We start from the raw sequence: 21,790 nt of genomic DNA on the forward strand, positions 1-21,790 counted from the left end.
TGTTTGTTTTTGCTCCTTTTTTTTTACCTTTTATGCAAGAAGATTTCTATTTGTAGAACAAAGAGATCCTTATTTTTAATCATTTCTATTCAGAACAGTTGGCAGGTGTGTACCTGTAACTCCCTCTTATTTATTTATTTTTGGTCAGCTAGTGAGATCTTTATGATGCTAGTAGATCTGCCAGTGCAATACTAGCTGCTTTTGAAGGCTAGGGGTGAATGGGAGAAAAAAAAAAGCATTAAAAAAACTACACTGTCACTTTACCAAGGATGTTTCCTAAGTGTATTATTCTTCATAGGGTTTGCCTTAATGTAGCAGCGATGTGTTCCGTATGCATTCTGTTTCTTTGCACAGACATATTTGTCAAAAGTATAAATAGAAGAGGAATTCCTGTCTTTTCTGATGGCACACAACTGTATGGCCATTGCAGGGGTCTTTATTTTTTCACTTTGTACAACTAGGTTTTGTTTCCATTTTTGAAGCAAAAACTATGCTGTCCTGTAAATTTGGAAATAACTCCAGTCTTTTATATTTCTTTGAAGAGAAAAGTATTAATAAAAGTTTGTGTTTTTTAAAATACAAATGGTGGATGTTTTTTTTTTGCGGGTTTGGGGAAAAAAATGGAGCTTGAGCTGTTTTTACTTTCACATGTAACGCTGTTATAGTTTCTGTAACCTGCTATAAAACTTTTATAACCTCTCGTCAGGTGAGACGTACTGCACAAGAGGGAAAAACAATGATACCTCCAAAATAAAGGCCCTAGTATCTATGGGGAAATACGGGCTACAAGTTCACTGGTAATGTACCCTAAGCCAAAGCAGGGACTCCTGACTTTTTAGTAGTAGTTTCTCTTTTCACCGTATCCATAAATTTGCTGGATTGAGCTGTACACTGAGCTGCTGGAGCCATTTATAATGTATGGATTTGTGGTCATTTTAGTTTTGTATACCATTTGGATTTCCTGAAAGCACAGTTAAATTGAAATATTTGTTTTGCATATTTTAAAGTAGATGAGGGCTTTTGAGTGCTGTGTGCAGTCTGTGAGATCTCTCGGCTGTATGTCATGAGATCCAAAAGAAAATGCTTCTGCGTCCTATTAAATGCAGGCATCTATGAAGACAAAAGGGGGAATTAAACCGCAGCTTATTCTTTTTATACGCCAAGAAAGTTTTGCGTGCTTCTTGAAAAGATTATAATCACAGTTGTTTAGTTTATTACTAAACTGTTCATTGAATCCTCTTGTTCACTTTTAATCCTATGCCAGTCTATGTTGGAGTGGTGCTGTACTACAGGATTGATGGGTGTTTTGCCTTTTACAAATAGATGAAATAGAAATAGATGCTGAAATAGATGCAGGTTACTTTGGTGTCTTCTATGGAGCTCCTGCTTTGATGGTTCATTAGGCTGTGAAGAAAGGCGGTGATTAGGGGCTCTACAACAAAGTACTTATTTGAACCTTGCACTTAAATTTCTTACCCCTAAAACATTACAGGGTTCTTAATCTCCACTTTAATGTAAAGATTTCCATGTCTTATCTCATTTTCCTCCATGTTATCAGATGTGTTTACAGCTTACAATTCCAACATGTAAAAACATGCTTTTTGGGGAAATCGACATACTGTGTTTATGCATACATCTTCTCTTCCTTTAGTATGCTAATGGTTTTGTTGCCTACTGACTATCCAAAGAACAGCACAGTTCTCCCAAGTGAGTATGTTTGCAATTCTGTTAATTTGCTCATTAGAAAAAGAAATTGGTGTCTTTATTCATTTGCGTAAATTAGACTTGTGCTATTGTGTTAATTGGATATATGACATTTTATGCATCATGATTAAGTTTGCATTTAGAAAAGTTAACTTTTTTATTTAAAAAACAGTTCTAAAGGAATAACACTGCTCTGTTACGGGGAAACTATTGTGAATGCCTGCCTCTGTGAACTAATTGTTTCGGTTTTAATGCATCGGCCCAAAACACTTTCTGAAGGCTACCATTTCCAGGGCAATGTGGTCTCTTGCAGGTTACAGATGACTCATTTCAAGATCAGTTGGAGGTTTCTGGTTCCAGGAAGCAATGGGTGCAGCTCTCTGGACTCTGAGTCCACTCATCCTTTGCCAGTGTTCAGATCTCCAGTTAGCCTAAACAGCAGTGTATCACCTTCTGCCTTCTCCTTGGTGCCATTCTCATGAGGGGCTTAGAAGTCGGGACACTTTTGTACTTTTATGATTCTGATAAATCTGAAATATAACCAATACAGGATTTTTAGTGGGTTATCTGGTAAGTTTACTGTATGTCAACACTGTTTTTATGTTCTCAGAGAATGAGAGTCCTCTTCAGTGATGTTTATCCTTTGCGCTGATACTAATCCATTGCAGCACTGCTCTCCTGGAAATGCTGGTACCCTTTTGAATAGCTACAGCTAGATGGAGTCAATGTGTTGCTTAAGGATACATCATCGGTGTCTGTAGTGGGGGCCTCAGCCAGCCACCTTCTGCTATTGCAGCACCCTCCCATCCCTGTTTTCTGGAAGTCCAGAGCGAGCTGGGGGTGGGAATCCACCCCCAGTTAGAGAATGTCAACCCTCGTCTTGCTCCTCTTTCTCTCATTGGCTACCTGCACCCCAAAAAAGCCTTGGTGCCAGACCTTGAGCCCACAGTCTTTTGGGTAGGAATCCAAAGCCCTTGCCACTATTCTGTGCTGTCCTGTTTTTCACCCAGTGCAGCTGTGGGAAAATCTGGGAAGTCGCACATTCCTTATGAAAGTCTACAATGATGAGTTTGACTTTTCCTGGGGTTTGCCACAGTTCTACCATGCCTTTACTGTGCATTTCTACGCTGGACCATGGGTATGGTCCATAGTCTACAGAAGTACAGGTAATGTAGAGCAAAGGCATATTAAAATAATAGGGAATCACAGTAAGAGCATAGTATAATAGTATAATAAGTAACAAAAGTGTCATTGCACTAGTCTGTAATTTTGTATGTGGGAAGGACGAGACATACCTTTATAGAAAAGGTGAGGGAGTACACTGAGGGCAAGTTCTACCATTTGTGACAGAAAGCCAATCTACTCTACATGCTCTAATCATGCTTAATAAAGGGTTATGGTGATAAAATTAGCTGCAGGAAGCTGGCCAGAGCTGCTGATAGTCTTGGCAGATTGCCAGATCTATATGGAACATACCTTTTAACCCTGACGGATTGATTAGGTAGTGTGAACTGTGCACCCTGCCAATGACTCATTACCTAATGTAAGATCTTGATCTGAATTCTTGATCTGAATATGATGTGCATAATTGAAATGGTAACCTCTAATGCAGACAGTTCCCTGAAAAATCAGCGCAAATTAGAAATAGCAATAGATTTGTTCTGTGCATACAATATTCTGATTTGCTGCATTTCACTGTTTGTCAGTCAACTATACTCTATCATGATAATTAGATCTAGAAAAACTAGGTTATTTGGACCTCTGCAGACACTACTTCAAAAACTGAGTCAAGATCTACAATTACAAAACGTTAGTCAGCATATTGAAATCTGGTAGTGGAGTTACTCTCTTGAGTAGATCTCAGAAGCTGAGCAAGGCTGGGCCTGGGCAGTATTGGAACTGAAGAAAAACCAGGGTGCTGCTAAAAGTGGCAGTGATGGGCCAGTAGGTGGTGCTCTTCCCTGTGGCCAGAATTTCAAACCCAATGCCTCAGTGTGGTGACTGGGGACACTGGACTATAGGAGGTACCATCTTTAATACAAGACATTAAAATCAAACTGTGACTGAACGTGATCGTATGAACGCTGCCCTGTTATCCTTAATGTGCAATGGAAGTCATTCCAATGATTAGACAAATTTGTTGTGGTTCAGTTTAGAAGCAACCTGAAAAAACCTCCCCCCCCCCCATCACTCAGCAAGATGCCCTAACGACCCAATACAAGCAGCTGACAGCAGCACAGTCTGTCTCGGAATAGTTACCTTCTTATCAGTGGTTAAGCAGTGGATGTGCCAGACACCAGTCTATTCTCCTCAGTAAATTATGATGTCCTGGCTGGCCCTCACACTGGGTGCGCTGTTATCTTTATTGTATGCTACACGCAGACATGCAATACAGCTGTTATCAATCGAGTGCAACAGGGCTGCCTCACGCAATTGTCGGGGGTGGAACATTATAATAAAGGCCTTTGTACAGCAATGGCCTTCTTCAGCATCTGTGCCAGGCACTGCCACATCACTCTTCCAGGGCAGAGTCCACTGGTTACAAGCATCGGCTTTCAGGGGATCCTGACAAAGAATTTAGTATGATAGAAGATAGTTTGGTGATAGCATCTTGGACTCAAAACCACAATAATTTTTTTTAGTCTGGTTCCTGTAAGTGGCTTGCTGTAACGATGGTCTTCCTAGAATTCTAGCTGTTCTTTCACCTTAAATTCCAAACACAAAAAAACATTTTCCATTTCAGTCTCCCTTCAGACATTTCATTATCTTTTTAGCTGCCAATTTGGAACCACCATGTTTTAAACAAAGAACCATGCATGTTTGTTCTTAGTAGTTCGGGTGGGTAGCTGCATCAGCATGTGTGGGCTGCAAAGGAACAAGTTATAGATTTATTCCATGCTGAGAAGAGAAGAAAACACAACGTTTCGGCTGTGGAGCCTTCTTCAGGTGTAATGTTTGTTCTTAGTAGTTGTAACATGCTCCGCCCTTTTAATCTAGAATGATTTAACATCATCTTTGGGTTCTGTTTAGAACTCACCACGTTCATGTTCAATAAGAGAATACAATAAAACTCAAATAAGAGCCCTTATAGGATTGCTTGATGGAAGCAAACTAATAAGACATTTTAGGATTTCAAAACGTCAGTGATGGTTCCTCATGTGAAAGTTTAAAATGTTTGCCCCTTTTAAAAACCATCATTTTACCTGGGCAGTTACTCTTTTTCCTGGATCGCCATTGTACCCCAGCAAAGATGTAGGCTCTGTAGATAACTCCTGTCCGCCTCCCTCTGTCTCTCTGTCTCTCACACACCTGTATTCCTGTCTTTGTGAGATTCCTGTCCTGTCTCCTGCTGACTCCCTTTCCATTTTATCTACTGCCTCTTCTCAACATCGAATGATTAAGTATCCCCAAAAATATTTTTGTCAGTTGCAAAGATTTTAGAAAAAAGATTTTAAGTAGCTACTTGTAAAAGAAGCTACTTGTTTTCTAAATAAGGTTTTGAAAATCACAGGGATGTTCTCACCTCATTCTGTTTTTTGGGAGTTTCAATCATTCTCAGACTTAGTCTCCTCATCAGTATTGATAGTAATGTGTTCTAAAGAGGTTTATCATGCAGATGTCCACTACACCAAATCTGTCACCACATGACAGGAATAGATATTTAATTGCTTTAACAACTCTCACCACATTCCTCAAACAGAGATATTAAAGAAATAATTGAACATATACTTAGGATCATTTGTGTTTATTACAGTTTCTGTAACTGTATCATATATGATTCAACACATTCAACAGAACAATGAAGCATGTGCCTATGGACTGTGTAAAACAAAGTTGTAAATTAAGCAATTTGAATTAATTGAATGTGAAAAAAGTAAAGACACCCTATTGAGGATATTCTCATCCAAGATGTGTACACGGCAGCACAAGTGAATAGTCTTGCTGTTATGGATCTGATGATAATGAACATACTATGCTGATATTCAGCCCCTCTCAGTCTGATGAATCCCCCACTGATCCAGACTACTGCCTGAGGGGCAAACACTGAGCCTGCTGGAATCACATGATCAGGTTCAGGGAGATGTACCCTCACAAGATGAGGATGCACTGTGACTCTGTAATTCAAGGATTTGTCCCTAATGCTGGGGACCGGGTGGTCAGTGGTATGAGATGATGGTGGCAGGGGTCAGTTAGGGGAACTGTGGACAGGAAAGCTGAAAGCTGTGTATTTTAGCTGATCAGTGATATCACACGACAGGGGCATCTGGGGGAAAAAAAGGTTCCGTTTCAGGGGAATTCACCTTAACTTGTTCTTTCAAATCCAGGGCTGTTGCCTCACTGAAGATGTGCATAAGGATATCTAGACGGTCAGAACAGCACTTAACCCTGCGGCGTCGTAAACGTCTCCTTCGGGGGCTTTCCTAAAAATCCTTTATTCTCTACCAAGTACAGTAAGACTGTGATGCACACTTGCATGAACTTTTCCTCTATGAAACACCGCGTTTCACGCGTGTGGTGAACAGGACACTTCCGTAAATACAGCAGTGCTTCCGCTAGAGGGCGACCTAGACTGATGTGTGAGCGGGGCCGAGCGAAAAGCAGCCCGGAGTTGTAAAGCTACATTTGAAATTTTGGGGGGAGAATAATGAGAAATGTGTCATATCGAATATAAGTGCATTCATTTTCGTTTACATCTCCAGAGTAAGATTCATAATACCAGAGGTGGAGCAGTTCCCCTAGGGGTTATGTTTCATTTAAAATTCCACAACACCGCCTAGATAAGACAAACATGTATAAGCTAAATTCCACTCCCGGCTCATACAAATTACTCCTTAATTCATTTTATAAAGTAATTTCTTACTTCTTTCCAGGGATTAATCTGACACGGTTACTCCACCCGATCCGCTGTGGGCGTCACTCACGCGGTTGATGCTCTTCACTGGTGGGAGACATGACTCCCTCTCTGCCGGTAAAGCGATTTAAGGATCATTTGGGACGAAACGTTTTATATATAAATGCACTATTATGTCAATGTTAACCTGAAGGCTCTGTTAAACAAGCAGACAGTCAGCGGATGCAGTTGCACAGAACTAGACCAAGAGGTGATTCATTTCTCAGTAACCTCAGTAATAACTGTACATCTGCATATTAAAACGTCAGGCACGAATGCTCTACAGAAATGTCATTTTGTCGAGTTGCACGATGTCGTATGGTAGGTGGCACTCGTGTAGTGGTTGAGCAATTATCAATATTACCAAGCGACTACTGCCTGTCGAGTAGTCGTGGCCGAGTGGTTAAGGCGATGGACTAGAAATCCATTGGGGTCTCCCCGCGCAGGTTCGAATCCTGCCGACTACGAGTTGCTTTTACCAGAAAACCACTGTAAACTCTAAACGACCGCTCCCCATCCCTATTGTGAATGCTGATTATTAAGCACGCCATCAATACACTGAAACCGTGAGTGGCACAGTATTTTAACAGCGATATTTTAATTTTGTAATCGTCCGAAACTATACAAAACAACACTTCTTTAAAAAAAAACAAAACATCTGCGCACTTTTTTTGTGTTGCCATATAGTGGCGAAATCGACACTGAAATCTTTTTAAACCCGGATCCCGAATACAACAAATTAAATAAGAACTGCATTTCCCTGCTGGTTTCTCTTGATCTTGACGGACGGGAGGGCTTTCCGTGCACGCCGCCGTACTCCGATGAGTGCGTGCGCGCACCCGCGGCCTCCTGGCAACAGTCAGATAGTGTACAAGGCGAGCACGGCTGCAGACATGGCGGACGATTTGGACGAACTGCTGGATGAGATCGAGAGTAAGTTTTGCAGAAATGTTCCTGTCACATCCGAGATCTGCCACAGAGGAGACAAAAGCCGTCCGCCAGCTCACGCCGGAAGTAAAACTGAAGACGCAAAGGGGAAACAGAGGTTTGTCTTTACCAACTTTCAAGTGTAGCTGTGATTTGTGTTCACTCTGATCACGGCTGTGACACGGCCTCCGTGTGGCTTGGTTATGTTGTGACCGCTCAGGAGCGGACAACATGTTGCACATTTCCGTTTTTTTGTTTAAATGGCTACTTATTGTAGTGAATTGCTTGCACTCCAGGCCACGCTTGCTTGTGAACCGTAAACTGCTGTTAAGAAAACCGTGTGCCTTTGGAAAGCACCGTCCCAGAGAAATACATTTCCTGTGACTCTACTGGAATACTGGAAATAAATCAAAAGGAGTGCAGTGAGCGCACTTTCAAAGTGTAGTTCAGTTTTGTTCAAGGCTTTTGAAGCTGTCCTCGGGGATGAAGATAAGATGATCAAACCTAAAGCTGGATTCGCTGGCCCTGTGCTTTTCTGTACAGGTACATGTCTCATGTCAAACGTGTGGGCTACCACTTGAGCTGTTAAAGTTGAATTCGTTTTTTTTTATTTCTGTGAAGCAATACGTGTTGTGATTGTCCGTAATGCTTCTATTAATTACTGCTCTTTCTTCAGTGTTGTTACTTCAGTCCACATATATTTTTGAATCTTGTAAACTAGGTATTTGAATTGTGTAACTGTTCCTAAAATTGGCAATACTAAGCTCTTTGCATTCGAAATAACTTTCCACTGTTAACCGCAAGGTGTCAGTAGAAGCCTGGGTAAGCGTTCAGTTTTGTCATGTAACTTTCAACCATAACAGCTTTGCGAGTGAGTTTATAAAAATCGCTTTTTATATATCACTTGTAATTAAACAAAATGGGACAATATTGAAAGGGGATAAAAGCTTTTGTGAGGCACAGAATGTGGGTTATGTACAGTAAGAGGATTTTGTCCTGGTGAAATATAGGCTGGTATTACAATTTTAGACCTATTTCTCAAATTACAGGGACCAAGGGGAAGCATCGCAGACCACTTTAACTCATTGTCTTTTTTATTTTAGTTGCCGAAAAGATGCATCCACGAGTCACGATGACGAGGACATTGATGATCTGATTGAAGATATATTTAATGATGATTTTGAACCACCTAAATTCTGTGAGGATGTAAGTTCTGATAGTTGTCCTTGGGCAATTAAAAATGTATTTGCCAACCCATCCTGAAACTAAAGTGGCTGCATCTATAGACGGGTTATTAATGTGTCCATTCCATTCAAGTACTTCGTAAGTTGACAACAAAAATGGATCTTAGTGGATGTATCAGTCACAATTTCACACTGTCTCCACTGCAGACCTGGTTGTAACTGAATTTATGCTCCATGCCTTTGATGTAGGTCTGCTATGACTTGTGTAATTTGATATAATTTAAAGTAGCATATTATTACAGCACATGTAGAGTACGTAATGTTCATCAAATGAACTGCCATTTTTTATACTTCTCTTCTGCTTAAAAAAATGAGACTTTATTGCTCTAGTAATTATTTTTTTACACTTCACAGAAGCATAAGGCAGCAAAGGATGACACCAGGAGTTCATCTTTTCTCACAAGCAGAAAGTAAGCTGGCTCTCCATCTTTATAAGACTGAAGTGAAAGACAGGTATCAATGACCCTCCAGTCGAAGGTGAGGCAAGGAAAATCTTCAGCATCTACCACTCTTTTGTTTCAGGTGTTGTCCAGTCTTCCTAGGAAGCAGTGCTGTACCTCTTGGTGTAGGAACAACCACGTCGCAGAGGTACACACAGTGCTAGATATTTTGTTTTCTTTGCAGTATTGGCAAGTTTGCATTTCTACTTACCTCAGCTGTCTTCTCCTCAGAAGGAGCCGCCCCCTCACGTCCTAACATCTCAGATACCAAGAATTCATTTTTTGTAATGTATTAATTGGAATGAATTATACTCCTACTCAAACGAACGTCTGTTGCTTCATGATATTTATAAGTCCTGTAAGACTGTGGTGTTTTCAGATGACTGTTTTAGAAATTTGGAGTAATTCTGTCTTTATCCGAGTTTTTCATGTGTGTGCAACATGGCTGCATGTTGATCAGTGCCAGTATGTTGAACCAGACGTGAGATGAAATCCCTTTTTCAGTCCGTGTGGTTGACAGAAGCTTTTTTTACTTTCGAAGCTTAATGAAGCCTGACATTTTCAGTGTTTTCCATTCCAGATATCGGAAGAGAAATAAGTCTTAAGAGAAATTTGGGTCTTTCGTTTTTTAACTAAATGGTGCTTTCCTCTTAACAGCCATGTCAGCTGTGGGGAAAAAATCTCCTTGTGATGGGATTTGATGATATATCTATAAATGGTGTATCTGTGTCTCTCCTCTCACTTGTTACTATTCTTATGTTCCTAATTAGTTCTTGGTTAGTTAACTGGTATTTCAGAGCAGAAAAGGGAAATCTGACATCACACAAGAGACACGAGAAAGAGAAATTTAATATCAGATATCGGTCAGCTCTGTCCTGGAATACACAGACTTGTAATTGATGGGGCCCTTTAATATAAAACGTTTTTTCTTAATTAGTCTTTTTGAACTATTTCATACACCCTGTCCTGCTGTATGTGAATTGTCTCCAAGATGGCAAAGAGATCTATGGACAGATTTTGTTTTAAATGGTTACTGTAGGTAACAAGTTACCAGTAAATGTCTAGATACTCCCAGAGTAAGATGAGATCTAAATGATAGGAGTTCAGAGACCCCAAAAAACTAATTTCTCATCCCTACATTTTTTTAAGTGCTGAAGTCATAAATATTAAATGGTTTGTATAGCCTCAGTAATCCAGAGCTCAATTTCAAATAAAAACCAGCAGTTGTACTTCGGGACTGAGAACCAATAACCAATTAAAAAAAATAATTAGAAAACCACATGCTTAATGCTTAATCTGATTTTAATTTCTCTTTTTTCTTTTTTTGACCTTCCGCTTTATTATTTTATTCTGCCTTTTCTTTTTTCACTGTGTTCAGAAGAAAACTTTTAGAAAACAGCAATCCTACACAGATGCATCATTTTGTCCAGAGTTATCTGAAGCAGGGAGAGAGACTCGTTTTAAGACTGTAAAGTGAATGGCATTGTGACATCTTGATGCTTTGAAACAAGCAAATGTGAATAAGTAAAAGTATTCAAAATTGTAGTAAGGAATGAATTTGCTCTTCATCATTTTATCATAGGTCAGCCTAAGCATGTTGATTTAAGACTACTTTGTGGCATGACATTTATATACTGTACAATATGGTCTTTCAGCTTAAATACCACTTTAGCTGGAAATTGGTTTAAATATTAATTAAACTAACCTTTCTTATGACAAGCTTTGTTAATTTAGGAAGAACCGGAAATGCAGCCAAAGATCACAAAGAGATGAAAAACAGCTGAATGTCTGATCAGATGTAAATGTTAGAAGTTCACAGGGTTATTCTTCCACAGACACAGTGACTAGTAAAGTGATTATCAAATCACACTTCTCAGTAGCTTGCTATTATTTCCCACTTATACTCGCCACCTTAGAGAAAACTCAAGCAAGCCTTTCTGCAAAAGGCAATGTCCTTTCGTGTTTTTTAACTTAAACATTGTAACCTTCCTTGCTGTACCCCCACGTACTTGGAAGGCTGTTTGGGTTTTACCGGAAGGTTACAATGGTAGATGTGCCCTCGTGTGCTGGAGCCTGTTGAACAAGTCTCATGCTCAGTTAGTCCTGATGCCAGCTTCATTCCTACAGCTGCTGCTTTTCTGCAGTGGAGGCAGTTTCTGTGCTTTAAAAATCCACGTGTTGCCCAGCACTGTGTTGTTTGTATTCCATCATCGTAAGGGAGATCCACCTTCCTGCACAGAGCATGGAAAGCAAGAGGTTGGCAGTGTAGCGAAGGCCACATTCCTGTGTCAGATTAAGGTGATAATGCAGTACAACAATTATGCTGTCCAAGAGTCAAGCTCAATCAATGAATACAACATGGTGTACAATAGTTTGAACACAATAGCACTGCAAAATCAGATACATTGCTTGGGAACACCTGTTCACACTTATAACATTGTCAGCCTTAAAGATAACAGTTGGCATAAACTGAGTAGAGTGTCACTGCCATATAGACAGAAGCCATGACTAAATATATTTCCTAAGCAGGAAGGTTCTGGCAGTGACATACAAATTGCTTTTTATGTTGGGAGCAGCTAAAGAATATGATGCAGGCAGAAGGGTTATTCTTCCAAGCCATAATGCTGCGACAAAATCACCGCTTTAGTTTTAGAGTTTATACAAGAAATAGGTAGACAGGTATCACCAGTTGTCAGTATTAATGAAGGGGCTCCCCAGTCCACAGTCAGACCAGGAAAGCAAGCAGCTGGGGTCAGTGTCAACTTCAAGAACAAGGAGTCAGAGTACAGTATGTTTGTTGTGTGTCCATGACAAACACATTGAACTTCAATCTATAACATGCAGCACTTACACAGCATCTGTGCTTGTGCGGCACTTTGTTTCTAAAAGTAATAACTGTGACTTCATGTTACAAAACAGGTATGACGTTCATTATAAAAACTTAGGAATTTAATAAGTGGTATAGATTAAATTTTTTAGATGGTGGGTGGTTTCTATGGCACAGAGCTTACAGAGAGTCTTCATTACCTCCCTTCTTCCTCTCCCTAAAGTACAAAGATAAGCCTGGCAAATAGAAAAATAAAAGATTAATGACTTTATTGTGCTTTATGTAGTATGGCAAAGTCGGCAAAATGTCACTTTTATTATTCTGCGAGTTATTGCTTGGAGTTTCTGAGCAAACGCAATAAATAAGACTAAAAGCTATATTTGCAAGTTCAGAAAGGCAGTTGAATTTCTCTGTGTCTTTGAAAAAATGAATTTTGATGAAGGTGAGGTATACGAAAGCACTGCATTACCAAATACAACTGTGTCCGCAGGGCATGTGGCCTGTTACGATGCACCTCCTGTGATTTCCGTGTCCTCACATTTGATGATCATGAATGGGACCCTTCTTGTGATTACCTGTTTTTTAGGTAAGGTCAATTTTTGATTTAATAATACAATCAAAATAATAATAATCCAATAATAAATGAAAGTGACCCATAATCCTGCACCTGCCTGGAATCAGTGGTTTTCTGGCCTTCAGACATGACAATAGTGCAAACGTTATCTGGAGAAAAATCATCACTTGTTTTATTTGTTCCAAATCCACACGTTTTCAGCTCCATTCAACTTTCCAGAATAGGCTGTGGTACAGTTGTAGAAATAATTTTACCCGCTGACAGGTTAGATTTCTCTCATTTCCTCTGTAAGATCAACCTGATAAACAACAAAGACATTTTTAATAGCCTTTTTTGCTCATCTTTACTAAAGGTGCCAATAATTCCGGAAAGGACTGTATAACATCTGTGTTTTGTGGTTTGACCTGACATTTTTAAGCAGAACTTTACCAGAGCTGGTTAATTTTAGTGCAAACAAGAGCAAGCTTTCCTCCTTGATTAGCGACTCCATTAAAGAACCTGACAAAATTTATATTTTATTTTTAGAAGAGTTTATTGAGAATAATGGGAAGAAACTTATATACATTCCAGTGGTGCCGTATCTGGGGGGGGGAATCAACCATCACCTCTGTTTTTCCCATGAGTGGCTTAATTATTACTACCAAATCCTTAAAGATAACCCACACCTTAACTGGGTGCCCAAATTCAAATGAGCTGTGAATAATCAAAGAGCGTTCTGCAAGATGTTTATCAGAAAGCCCTGAAGGAGGGCCAGCTGTGCAGGCTGTAGATGCGGTGCACTGATTTATCCTTCTGCAGCAACCGGCACTGACCAAGACCCGATGGAACGAACGCCTGCCTCATTCCCAGAAAATCCCAGTAATGAGAAGCTCACCCACACACCCCCTGAGAAAGTTTAAAGCACGTGTTCAGAATGTGAGAAACTAGCATCGGGCACAACTGAGTTCAAAGCTGTTTTTTTTTTATTATGCAGCACCATCTGTAAAAATGAAGATTTTAAATTTTCAAAGGCTGTTGCTGCTGCTTAGCACGCCTCCTAGATAAGTTGTCTTAGCAAGATCTGATAAGATGTGTGTCAGATGCCGTCTTGGCAGTGGGAAAAAGAGCTGATTTCCAAAGCGAATGCCAAAATGAATCTATTCAGATTACATCTAAGCATATCCATGTCTGTGACACAGAGCTTTTTAACAAGAGCTTCTCAATGGGGAAAAAAAGGAAAGAATCTCATAACTGATGGAAAATGATGGAGATATCTGTTAGGGAAACTAATATAGGAATGGGTGTTTGCTATACTTAGTATTATGTCTAAATGTCGATATACATTTGTTTTATAGTTTCTTTTAATTTGTAATTTGATTGTAGCAGTTTTATTTGACTATAATCTAGAGCCATGATGAGAACATACATTAAATTATTCCTAAATGTGAGGAATATTCATTCATTAAGAAAGAGGAGTTGCAGATGGTATTACTGTATTTAGATAAACGTTTCTCATGTGTATTATAAATCATCTCTGGAACAAGAGTGCCAGTGATCAGTAGAACACAAATCCAATGGCATGGCCTTCTCATTACTGAGCCCAGCCGCCACGTTATCATGGGGCAGCACAGAGGTACTCGCGCTGTTTGCTGTTGTCATTGTGCACTTGGGCGCTGACGGGTGGAGTAACCACTGCCCCACTGCTGGTGGTCTTGCTTTCAGAAACAACATGCCGGACTGCCACAGGCTGAAGGCCAAGCTGGTGACAGCGCCGGGAGTGCGGGCCCACGCCTGCCAGTGCAGCTGGAGATCTGTCCGCAGCCTCACTAACCTGCGGAGAGAGCCGCAGCTCAGGTGGGTCTGCGGGAAACACCACGCGTGAGCTCTGCCCTCCGTTTTGGTTGCCCTCCGTGCGTGTTTGCCTCTCTGTCAGTGGCGAGGTATCGGAGGTATGATAACAGCTTCTCTGCCGTCTTGTTGTTTTATACTGCGTCTTATTTATTTATTTTTTTGTCTGAGACGCGTTTGTCGATGAAGTAAAACGTCACGGCGTTTGCAAAAGTCGCCACCTGAGCCGTGAATTTTCTTGATCCTCCCGAAAGCAATAAATTGGATTTTCTGGTTAAACGAGGAAGCCAAGTCATTTCTTGTCTTCGAGCAGCTTCATCTTCACCTATTTTTTTTATAGGTCAGCGAAGTGGTAAAGGTGATCTGTGTCGGGGTTAAGGTCACATTGTCAGTTGTCATAAGCTTGCCGTTACTGGATGTGTTAAAGTGACAATTACTGACTTATTATGCACAATCTACAGAAACCACCATATGTTTGAAAGCAGTTAATTTTATAAAATGAGCAGCCTATAGTGTTCAACTACATTCTTTACAGCAGAATATTGGAGTGCTATTAAAGCTAAATAAATTAAGAAGTATTAAAGGCATTTTAAGAACAAAGCAAGATCATATTTTAACGTGGACAATTGTAGTAGGGAAATTACATAAAGAATATATTGCTTGTTTAAAATACTATGGTTTGTGTATATTTATTGATATTTTCAGATTCTGCATTGTACTTTGACCTTTTCCTTTATGAGCCTGTGTAAAACTATATATTGTACTTTTTTGCATTACCATGGACAGATGATATTAAGTTAAAAACATTTTTTGAATTATTCGTTTTGAATTATTCACTTGAACTATTCACTCAATTCACTGAGATTAAAATGTACAAAAGTCATTTTGACAATGAATGAATTTGTTCATTAAAGAATATTATAAATATTAAAAAGGTTGTATGTTGTTTTGTGTCAAGATTGTTAGAAGAGTAAATTGTCAATTTCTAAAGGTCTGGAGTATTTAATCTACAACCAATTAAATAGGTGGGGTGTTCAATTATATTTGCTCAAGATGACTTGATAAATTGATCATTTGCTTCATCAAGCCTTCTGTACCTACAAATAACATTAGATTTAGGGTGCCCTGTAAGAATGACTGGATTGTGACTCTCTGGGACCAGTTTTGGAGACCCCTGGACTACATCATCTTTTGGCTTGAGGTCACATTGCTTCTATGTGGCAACTTGGATATGAGGCAGAGGTTAATCAAAGCTCTCCTGGTACCCAAGTAAGACCTACAGTGGCAATGAAGGAGAGAGAGCAATAGGAAGTTTGGAATTTTGGGAAAGAAGAATTAATGATCCTTTTATGTCCTGATAGCATGCTGTAGATACGCAGCCCAGGTTCAGAAGAGTCACGCTGTCTTCTGGGCTAGATATTTCTTGTGTTTTTACTTTTAGACTGTCAAAGGGTGCCTATAACCCAGCAGGACTCTCTCTTTCCAGGAGTTGCAGACCCAGATTTTAGGATAAATTCATGGATTATAAATGACAACATACAGTGCTCATATGGCAAATGTGTCTTAAAATTGCTCCAGTGAAAATGATCAAAAGCATAATTAGGCAATCAACTTAAAGCTATAATTATATTATAAATCCACAATAATGTCATCTAATTACACCCCAACAGGAATATATCAGGCATCTGTTTAATGTTTGTCTTTAGGAAGAACTCAGTTTATATGCACTAATTTCAAGGTGATTTAATTGGGTAAAAATAGTTATCTGGGTGAAGCTGCCTTTTTCTGGCCAGATGCTCATGCCTAGAGGCTTTAGAGAAGGCTCCCCATCAGTGTTCAAACTGTACACGAAACTTGAAACTTGACAGTCTCTGGGTTTGGAGGAGGTGTTGGAATTGGAACCTGACTTTTTTTTTTTAAAGAAAAGTGAGCCTCACGTTTATCAAACTCTTTATTATACAATTTTCATAGTTTATGTTGAAATGTATAAACTGTACAGCCTTTCACATTTGGTAATAAAATACTATGGTAAAAAATTGCAGACATCAGTGTAAAGCACATTTAAACACATTGTAGTCATTTGACTTGTCTAGAAACTAAGAGGTTTGTAAGTAATCTGTTTTATTATAGTTTTTGATAGCTTTGGGAGGTTTTGTGCAACAGGACTTTCATTACACTTCAGTACACTGTCAGTACACTTCAGTAGACTGCCAGAATGACCTTAAATGAAGACCTAATTTTCCCCATTACATAATTAATATGATACAACACTGCTATTATGAGCAGCAGGGTAGCAAAGTTGTTAAAATTGCTGTCTCACAGCTTTGGGGCTCTGAGTTCAATTCCAGTCCACTGATGTGTTCTGCATGGAGTTTGTATGTTCTCCTCGTGTTTGTGCGAGTTTCCTCCGGGTGCTTCAGTTTCCTCCCACAGTCCAAAAACACACTGGTAGATTCACTGGCTTCTGGGGACATTGGCCCCGCTGTGACTGGCCTGGTGTCTGAGTGTTTGCCCTGCAATGGTCTGGTGTCCTGTTCAGGGTGTACCTGCCTTGTGCTTGCTGCTTGCTGGGATAGCTACTGGCTCCCCCGCTACCCCAAATTGGAAGAAGCATTTAGAAAATGGATGGAGGAAACACTGCTATTGTGCCACGTTGAGAAAGAATAGGAGCTGACAGAGAGCAACTTCTCAGGTCACCGTGTGAGTAAACATTTTTCCTTTACTTCTGTCGGTAGTAGGAACGTTGAAGACAACAGATGCTGATAAAAGTAAAAGGTCTTTTTTTATATATATATACAACACAACCTGTAAGATTTGAAATACCCGTGCAGCTAAAAATGATCTTGGCTTTGTCCCCTCAAGCAGAGTGTGAGGTAGGGCAGCCAGCCTCAAGCTGAACATTTAGGTGTGGTAGTTTGCGATGTCATCATAGTCATCATCAGTTGAGGACTCTCCAGAATCATGAATCATGACAGGTAAAGCCTGGTCATTATTAATGGCTGTGTTCTCGTAGCATTCTCCTGAAGACGTGCTAGAAGAATCAGCAGAGTCTCCTGCAACACAATTTGAGTATCTGAGAATTAAGATAAGATCACTTTATCAGCCATATACAATTTCTTGCATTAGGAATTTGTCTTTTTGCATACCCCAGCTTGCTCTCCATGAGACTCACAGATTGAAAGAGAGAAGCTTGGGGTCAGAGTGCAGGGTCAGCCATTTATATGGCACCCCTGGAGCAGTTGGGGTTAAGGGGCTTGCTCAGGGGCCCAATGGAGTAGGATTCCTCTGCCGGCCGCTGGATTTGAACCGGCAACCTTCCAGCCACAGGCGCAGATCCTGAGCCACAGTGCCACCACTCCACCCATTACTCCATACATTACAATAAAGATGGGTGCAAAATGACATGTTGGGATAATTTCATTCACCTTTCAAAGTGAAAATACATACATTCTCTCAAAATGTCAGAATACTTTTTGCCATCAATTGACAGCAAACCTTTCGCATAAAAAACCTTTTAAGCGAGACCAGTGCATTATGTTCAAAGTTTGTTTTCTCTCCAATTTAAGTAAAGAAAAGGAAAGCGGCATTTCAGAATTGATGTGCTGGTCCTGAGGCCGAAAAGAAATATGGAAATATTCTGTACTTAACGATAAAGTTATGTAACCAAATATTCAGCGTATGTGATGATGATACCTCTGAACATAATTTAATAGGTGGTAACAAAATGCCTGTTGTGTTTTTTTTTTTACCCTTCATTTTCATATAAAATACTGCAGTTTATGGTGGTTTGTTTGGATTTATTTACTTTTGTGTAAGACTGCCCATTATTTTTGACCTTCGTTAAAACAGATCCACTCAATCATTACTATTTGTTTTGGCTATCCAGTTACACACAAAGCTTTACAAAAAAAATTACCACTAGGTTTGTATGAAAACTGGTAATTATAATGTGTACAAGATATTAAAGAGGAAAGGGTAAGTGTTAAGAATAAATCAGTGTATAATATGCTCTCATGTTTCTGAACATGCTGTGTGTTCTTTAGAGGGCACCCACAATTTTGTGCACGAATGCATTGGTGAAGGGGGAAGCACACCGCGTTATGAAGCTTCACTCTGTATGATAACTTACTGTATTGTGTGGAACTGGAAGGAATCATTATTGCTTCATTTCAACAGGGAGTTACTTTTCAATTACTTTTCAAGCACTAAAATAAGAGCCTAGTGCTGTCATTCATATGGATTTGATAGTCTCTGTGTTCTGATAGTCACAAAGTTCTGGTACTCTTTTAATAAAGTGCTGCTCCAAATTCCTGGTGTGATCCCTAAAATACTTATTGGAGAGGAGACCTGGATATTTACCTGGATCAGCGCTGGCTGTGGGGCCTGGTGGAGGACAGCTGTAGTACTCAGGGTCATTTGTCACAGGGGTCATCAGGCAGTCACCTGGAGTCAGGTAGGAGCAGGGCTCCAGCAGTGTACTGGTGTCCTCTGACCATAAAGGACCTGCAATGTCTTTTAAAAGAAACAACGAAGAAATCTTAAACTTCACCACATTCTTCAGCACTTACACAATCTATAAGTCTTCTTCTTGAGCAAACCAAGGCATTGTAGAGAAGCTCATTATATCAATGCAGAATTAATAATACATTGATAGTTTTAATTGCTAATTAATTGCATTTGTATAGCAGTCAAGTAGAGTTGAAGAGAAACTGCTTCACCAGTTTAAATTAAGGGGGAACTTTAAGTAAGACATATTGTGGAAAAAAAGAGAGGGGAATATAGCCATGACACTGGGGTTTAGCAAAATAGATCTCAGTTTAATGACTCATAAAACAGCACCTCCAACAGCAAAATGTCCCCTGTCACCATGCTGGGGAATTGGTTTGTAAATTCTGGTCCAGAGGGAAGAGCGGTAGGTTATGTTTACATGTAATACATGTAATATAACATTAACTGGCCTGGTCAGACAACATAACAATGACTTTTGGTGGACATACAGTACTGTTGGGTTCATGAATAATGACAGCACGCACCTGTCGCAACCAATATAACAGTGTCCGTTAGAGGGAGCTAGTAACACACATGTCCAATAGAGGGAGATAAAGTTATACATATTCACCAGAGGGAACTGGTGGAACTGGAACTGGTAATATAATATAAAGTCCACCAGAGTTAGCTAACATCACACATGTCCACCAGTGGGAGCTAATTACACACATGTCCACCTGACGTTGGCTCCACAGGTGGATCCCAAATCCAACACTCCAGGTCTTGGAGTGGAGCAAATTTGTTTGTTGATGTGATGTTGAGATGGGGTGTTGAATTTAACAGTTGTTATAATTTCACTGTGCACAATTCTGACAATACTGTTGTTTGAATAAGCCAACAAATTTTAAACAAAAAAAATATCTGTAAAATGTGTTTGTATGCCTTCAGTACCATTACTGTACCTTCAACATAGTTTTAGAATGCCTGTAAAATCTCTTAGTTTTAGAATGCCCTCAAAGTAAAAAGGGGGGAATCTCTGTAAGTACACACCTGAAGAAGGCTTCACAGCCGAAACGTTGTGTTCTTCTCTTTTCAGCATGGAATAAACCTATTACTTGTTCGTTTGCAGATTACGCATGCTGACACAGCTACCCACCTGAACTATCTCTGTAAGTATTCTTTTAATTGGTACAGCAATGAAAATAAAGTAGGATACCGAAGGTTCATTATTTTGTAAGTTGAGCTATTGTCCTGCCCAACACATGCCTTCTAATAATCACAGCTTCTGGCTCAGGTTCTTCATTTGTTTGTTGCCTTCTGAAGAGCTAAACCAAGTCGATTCCCTTGTGCATTTAGAGGAGTAAACAGCAGTTAGGGCCACAGTGCCACTTTTAAAACCCAACCCCTTTAATTGCCCAGGTGGTTTGTCATGGCTGGGGTGGGCTGCAGTAGTGCACAGATACTAGGAGGGGGTTGTCTTGTCACGGTCAGTGTAGTATCTGGAGAGCGTCTCATTTGTGCAGAAGCAAAGACATAATTTCACAGCTGGAAGAAGTGCTCTCAAAAAAAACAAACATACAGTGGGACATGCAAACAAAATGGGAAATGTGATTTCTCTTAATGAACTCAGTGGAATGAATTGAACAGTAAGGTTCATATTGGTTTCTAAGAGGTGAGGTGTGGTCATTCATGTGGTTCCTGTTCTGCATGCAGGTTGGACCCTCTGGTGCAGAGATCACTTCCTCAGCTCTGAGCCGTGGCACCTGACCCCTGGGTCTGTGGCTCAGGGAGGGAGACCCCTCATACATTCACTGAGCATCATCGGCGCTGAGGTTTTCCTTGGCTGGCCACACCAGAGAAGCCCTGTGGTTTTAGCTTTCTGGGTTACAGGTAACCTCCATTTGCTGCCCCTATTGTGGCCTTTTGGTGATCAAAGAAGCAAGGGGCCTTGACCCACTGTGCACATCGTGGTCACTGCCTGGAGAACACAACGTCTGGTGAGCTTTGACAGAAAATAAACAAACAGTGGGAGACCTGGTGCTGGCAGCTGGTCAGCGTTCTGGTCTGTGTTTTCATAGCATTCTCCTGACGAGGTGCTGGAGGAATCGAAGGAGTCTTCTGCAACTGAATGAGACCTGCGATTAGGACATTTCTACACCTCCATGACAGCTGTGGGCTCAGCTGCAGTCACGCAGCACAAGTGTCGCTCTTGTTAGCCTGGTAGAATCAGACTGGGAAATGTAATGTACAGTTCTGCATCTGCTTTTTGTGTCTTGTATTGGCTTCATTTTTTTATAATTGTGTTCAGAATAATGTAGAATAAAGCGTATTTATAATCAAAACAAAATAATCTCTCTTAAATCTCTTGTGCACAGATTTATTTGGGGGGCACTCAATCATTTCAGTCCGACTAATTTTATTTTAAAGTAGTAGTTCCGTGTTAAAACATGTAGTTATTATTTCAATAATAATAATGCTATTATTTCAAATGTATTGTAACTCACACAAAGATGTTTTATATTCTAAACATTGGGGCCTTGTCACACACAGTCAGCTACTGTATATAAGTGCATGTAAAATGCAGTACATGTAATTAGCATTTATGCCATACATCCATTTAAAAGAAAACTGGCCAATGTTAGTATCTCAATACCAACGGGACACAGAATTTAATCTCAGACACAATGACCAACATCAGTACCCCAACTGAAAGCAGCCCTAGAGGAAGGGGACAGAATTAAGCTGTCTGTATTTCTCAGCCTGAGCTGGAGAGCTGGCTATTTCTGTCCAGTTATTCAGTGGGTTATTCTTGTGTTGTGGCCACTGAGTGCAGCTGGTGATCTCCAGCTGCTGCAGGGTGCCAGTCAC

The 21,790-nt window shown here is 40.1% G+C and overlaps 2 protein-coding genes and 1 non-coding gene across 3 annotated transcripts in view; 2 read left to right on the forward strand and 1 right to left on the reverse strand.

Moving 5' to 3' along the window:
- The first annotated feature begins 6,980 nt into the window (after window positions 1-6,980).
- trnas-aga (transfer RNA serine (anticodon AGA)) lies at window positions 6,981-7,062 on the forward strand. Its single transcript has one exon. It is a non-coding gene; the product is annotated as a tRNA-Ser (tRNA).
- A 333-nt stretch (window positions 7,063-7,395) lies between these two features.
- On the forward strand, window positions 7,396-15,299 carry cfap418 (cilia and flagella associated protein 418). Its single transcript, XM_015357597.2, has 6 exons — window positions 7,396-7,640; window positions 8,626-8,728; window positions 9,121-9,176; window positions 9,289-9,354; window positions 12,524-12,619; window positions 14,309-15,299. Exons 1-6 carry the CDS (start codon window positions 7,417-7,419, stop codon window positions 14,466-14,468), a joined length of 705 nt encoding a protein of 234 aa, XP_015213083.2. The 5' UTR covers window positions 7,396-7,416; the 3' UTR covers window positions 14,469-15,299.
- Window positions 15,300-16,369: 1,070 nt separating this feature from the next.
- Window positions 16,370-21,790, reverse strand: part of LOC107078653 (T-cell differentiation antigen CD6-like) — a 35,656-nt gene continuing 30,235 nt past the window's right edge. Inside the window, exons 12-14 of the mRNA XM_015357736.2 lie at window positions 20,957-21,046; window positions 18,794-18,946; window positions 16,370-17,487 (exon numbers count right to left, since the gene is read on the reverse strand). Coding sequence (XP_015213222.2) covers window positions 17,336-17,487; window positions 18,794-18,946; window positions 20,957-21,046 — 395 coding nt within the window. The 3' untranslated portion in view covers window positions 16,370-17,335. The remainder of the gene's footprint in view (window positions 17,488-18,793; window positions 18,947-20,956; window positions 21,047-21,790) is intronic.

This window comes from Lepisosteus oculatus, chromosome 10 (assembly GCF_040954835.1).
Source record: "Lepisosteus oculatus isolate fLepOcu1 chromosome 10, fLepOcu1.hap2, whole genome shotgun sequence".
NCBI classification, from domain to species: Eukaryota; Metazoa; Chordata; class Actinopteri; order Semionotiformes; family Lepisosteidae; genus Lepisosteus; species Lepisosteus oculatus.

Coding starts and splice junctions, on each gene's coding strand:
- cfap418 (XM_015357597.2), top strand. CDS start 7,417: ATGAGTGCGTGCGCGCACCCGCGGCCTCCTGGCAACAGTCAGATAGTG. Junction 8,729..9,120: donor CACCTAAATTCTGTGAGGAT/GTAAGTTCTGAT, acceptor TACACTTCACAG/AAGCATAAGGCAGCAAAGGA. Junction 9,355..12,523: donor GGAACAACCACGTCGCAGAG/GTACACACAGTG, acceptor CTGTGTCCGCAG/GGCATGTGGCCTGTTACGAT.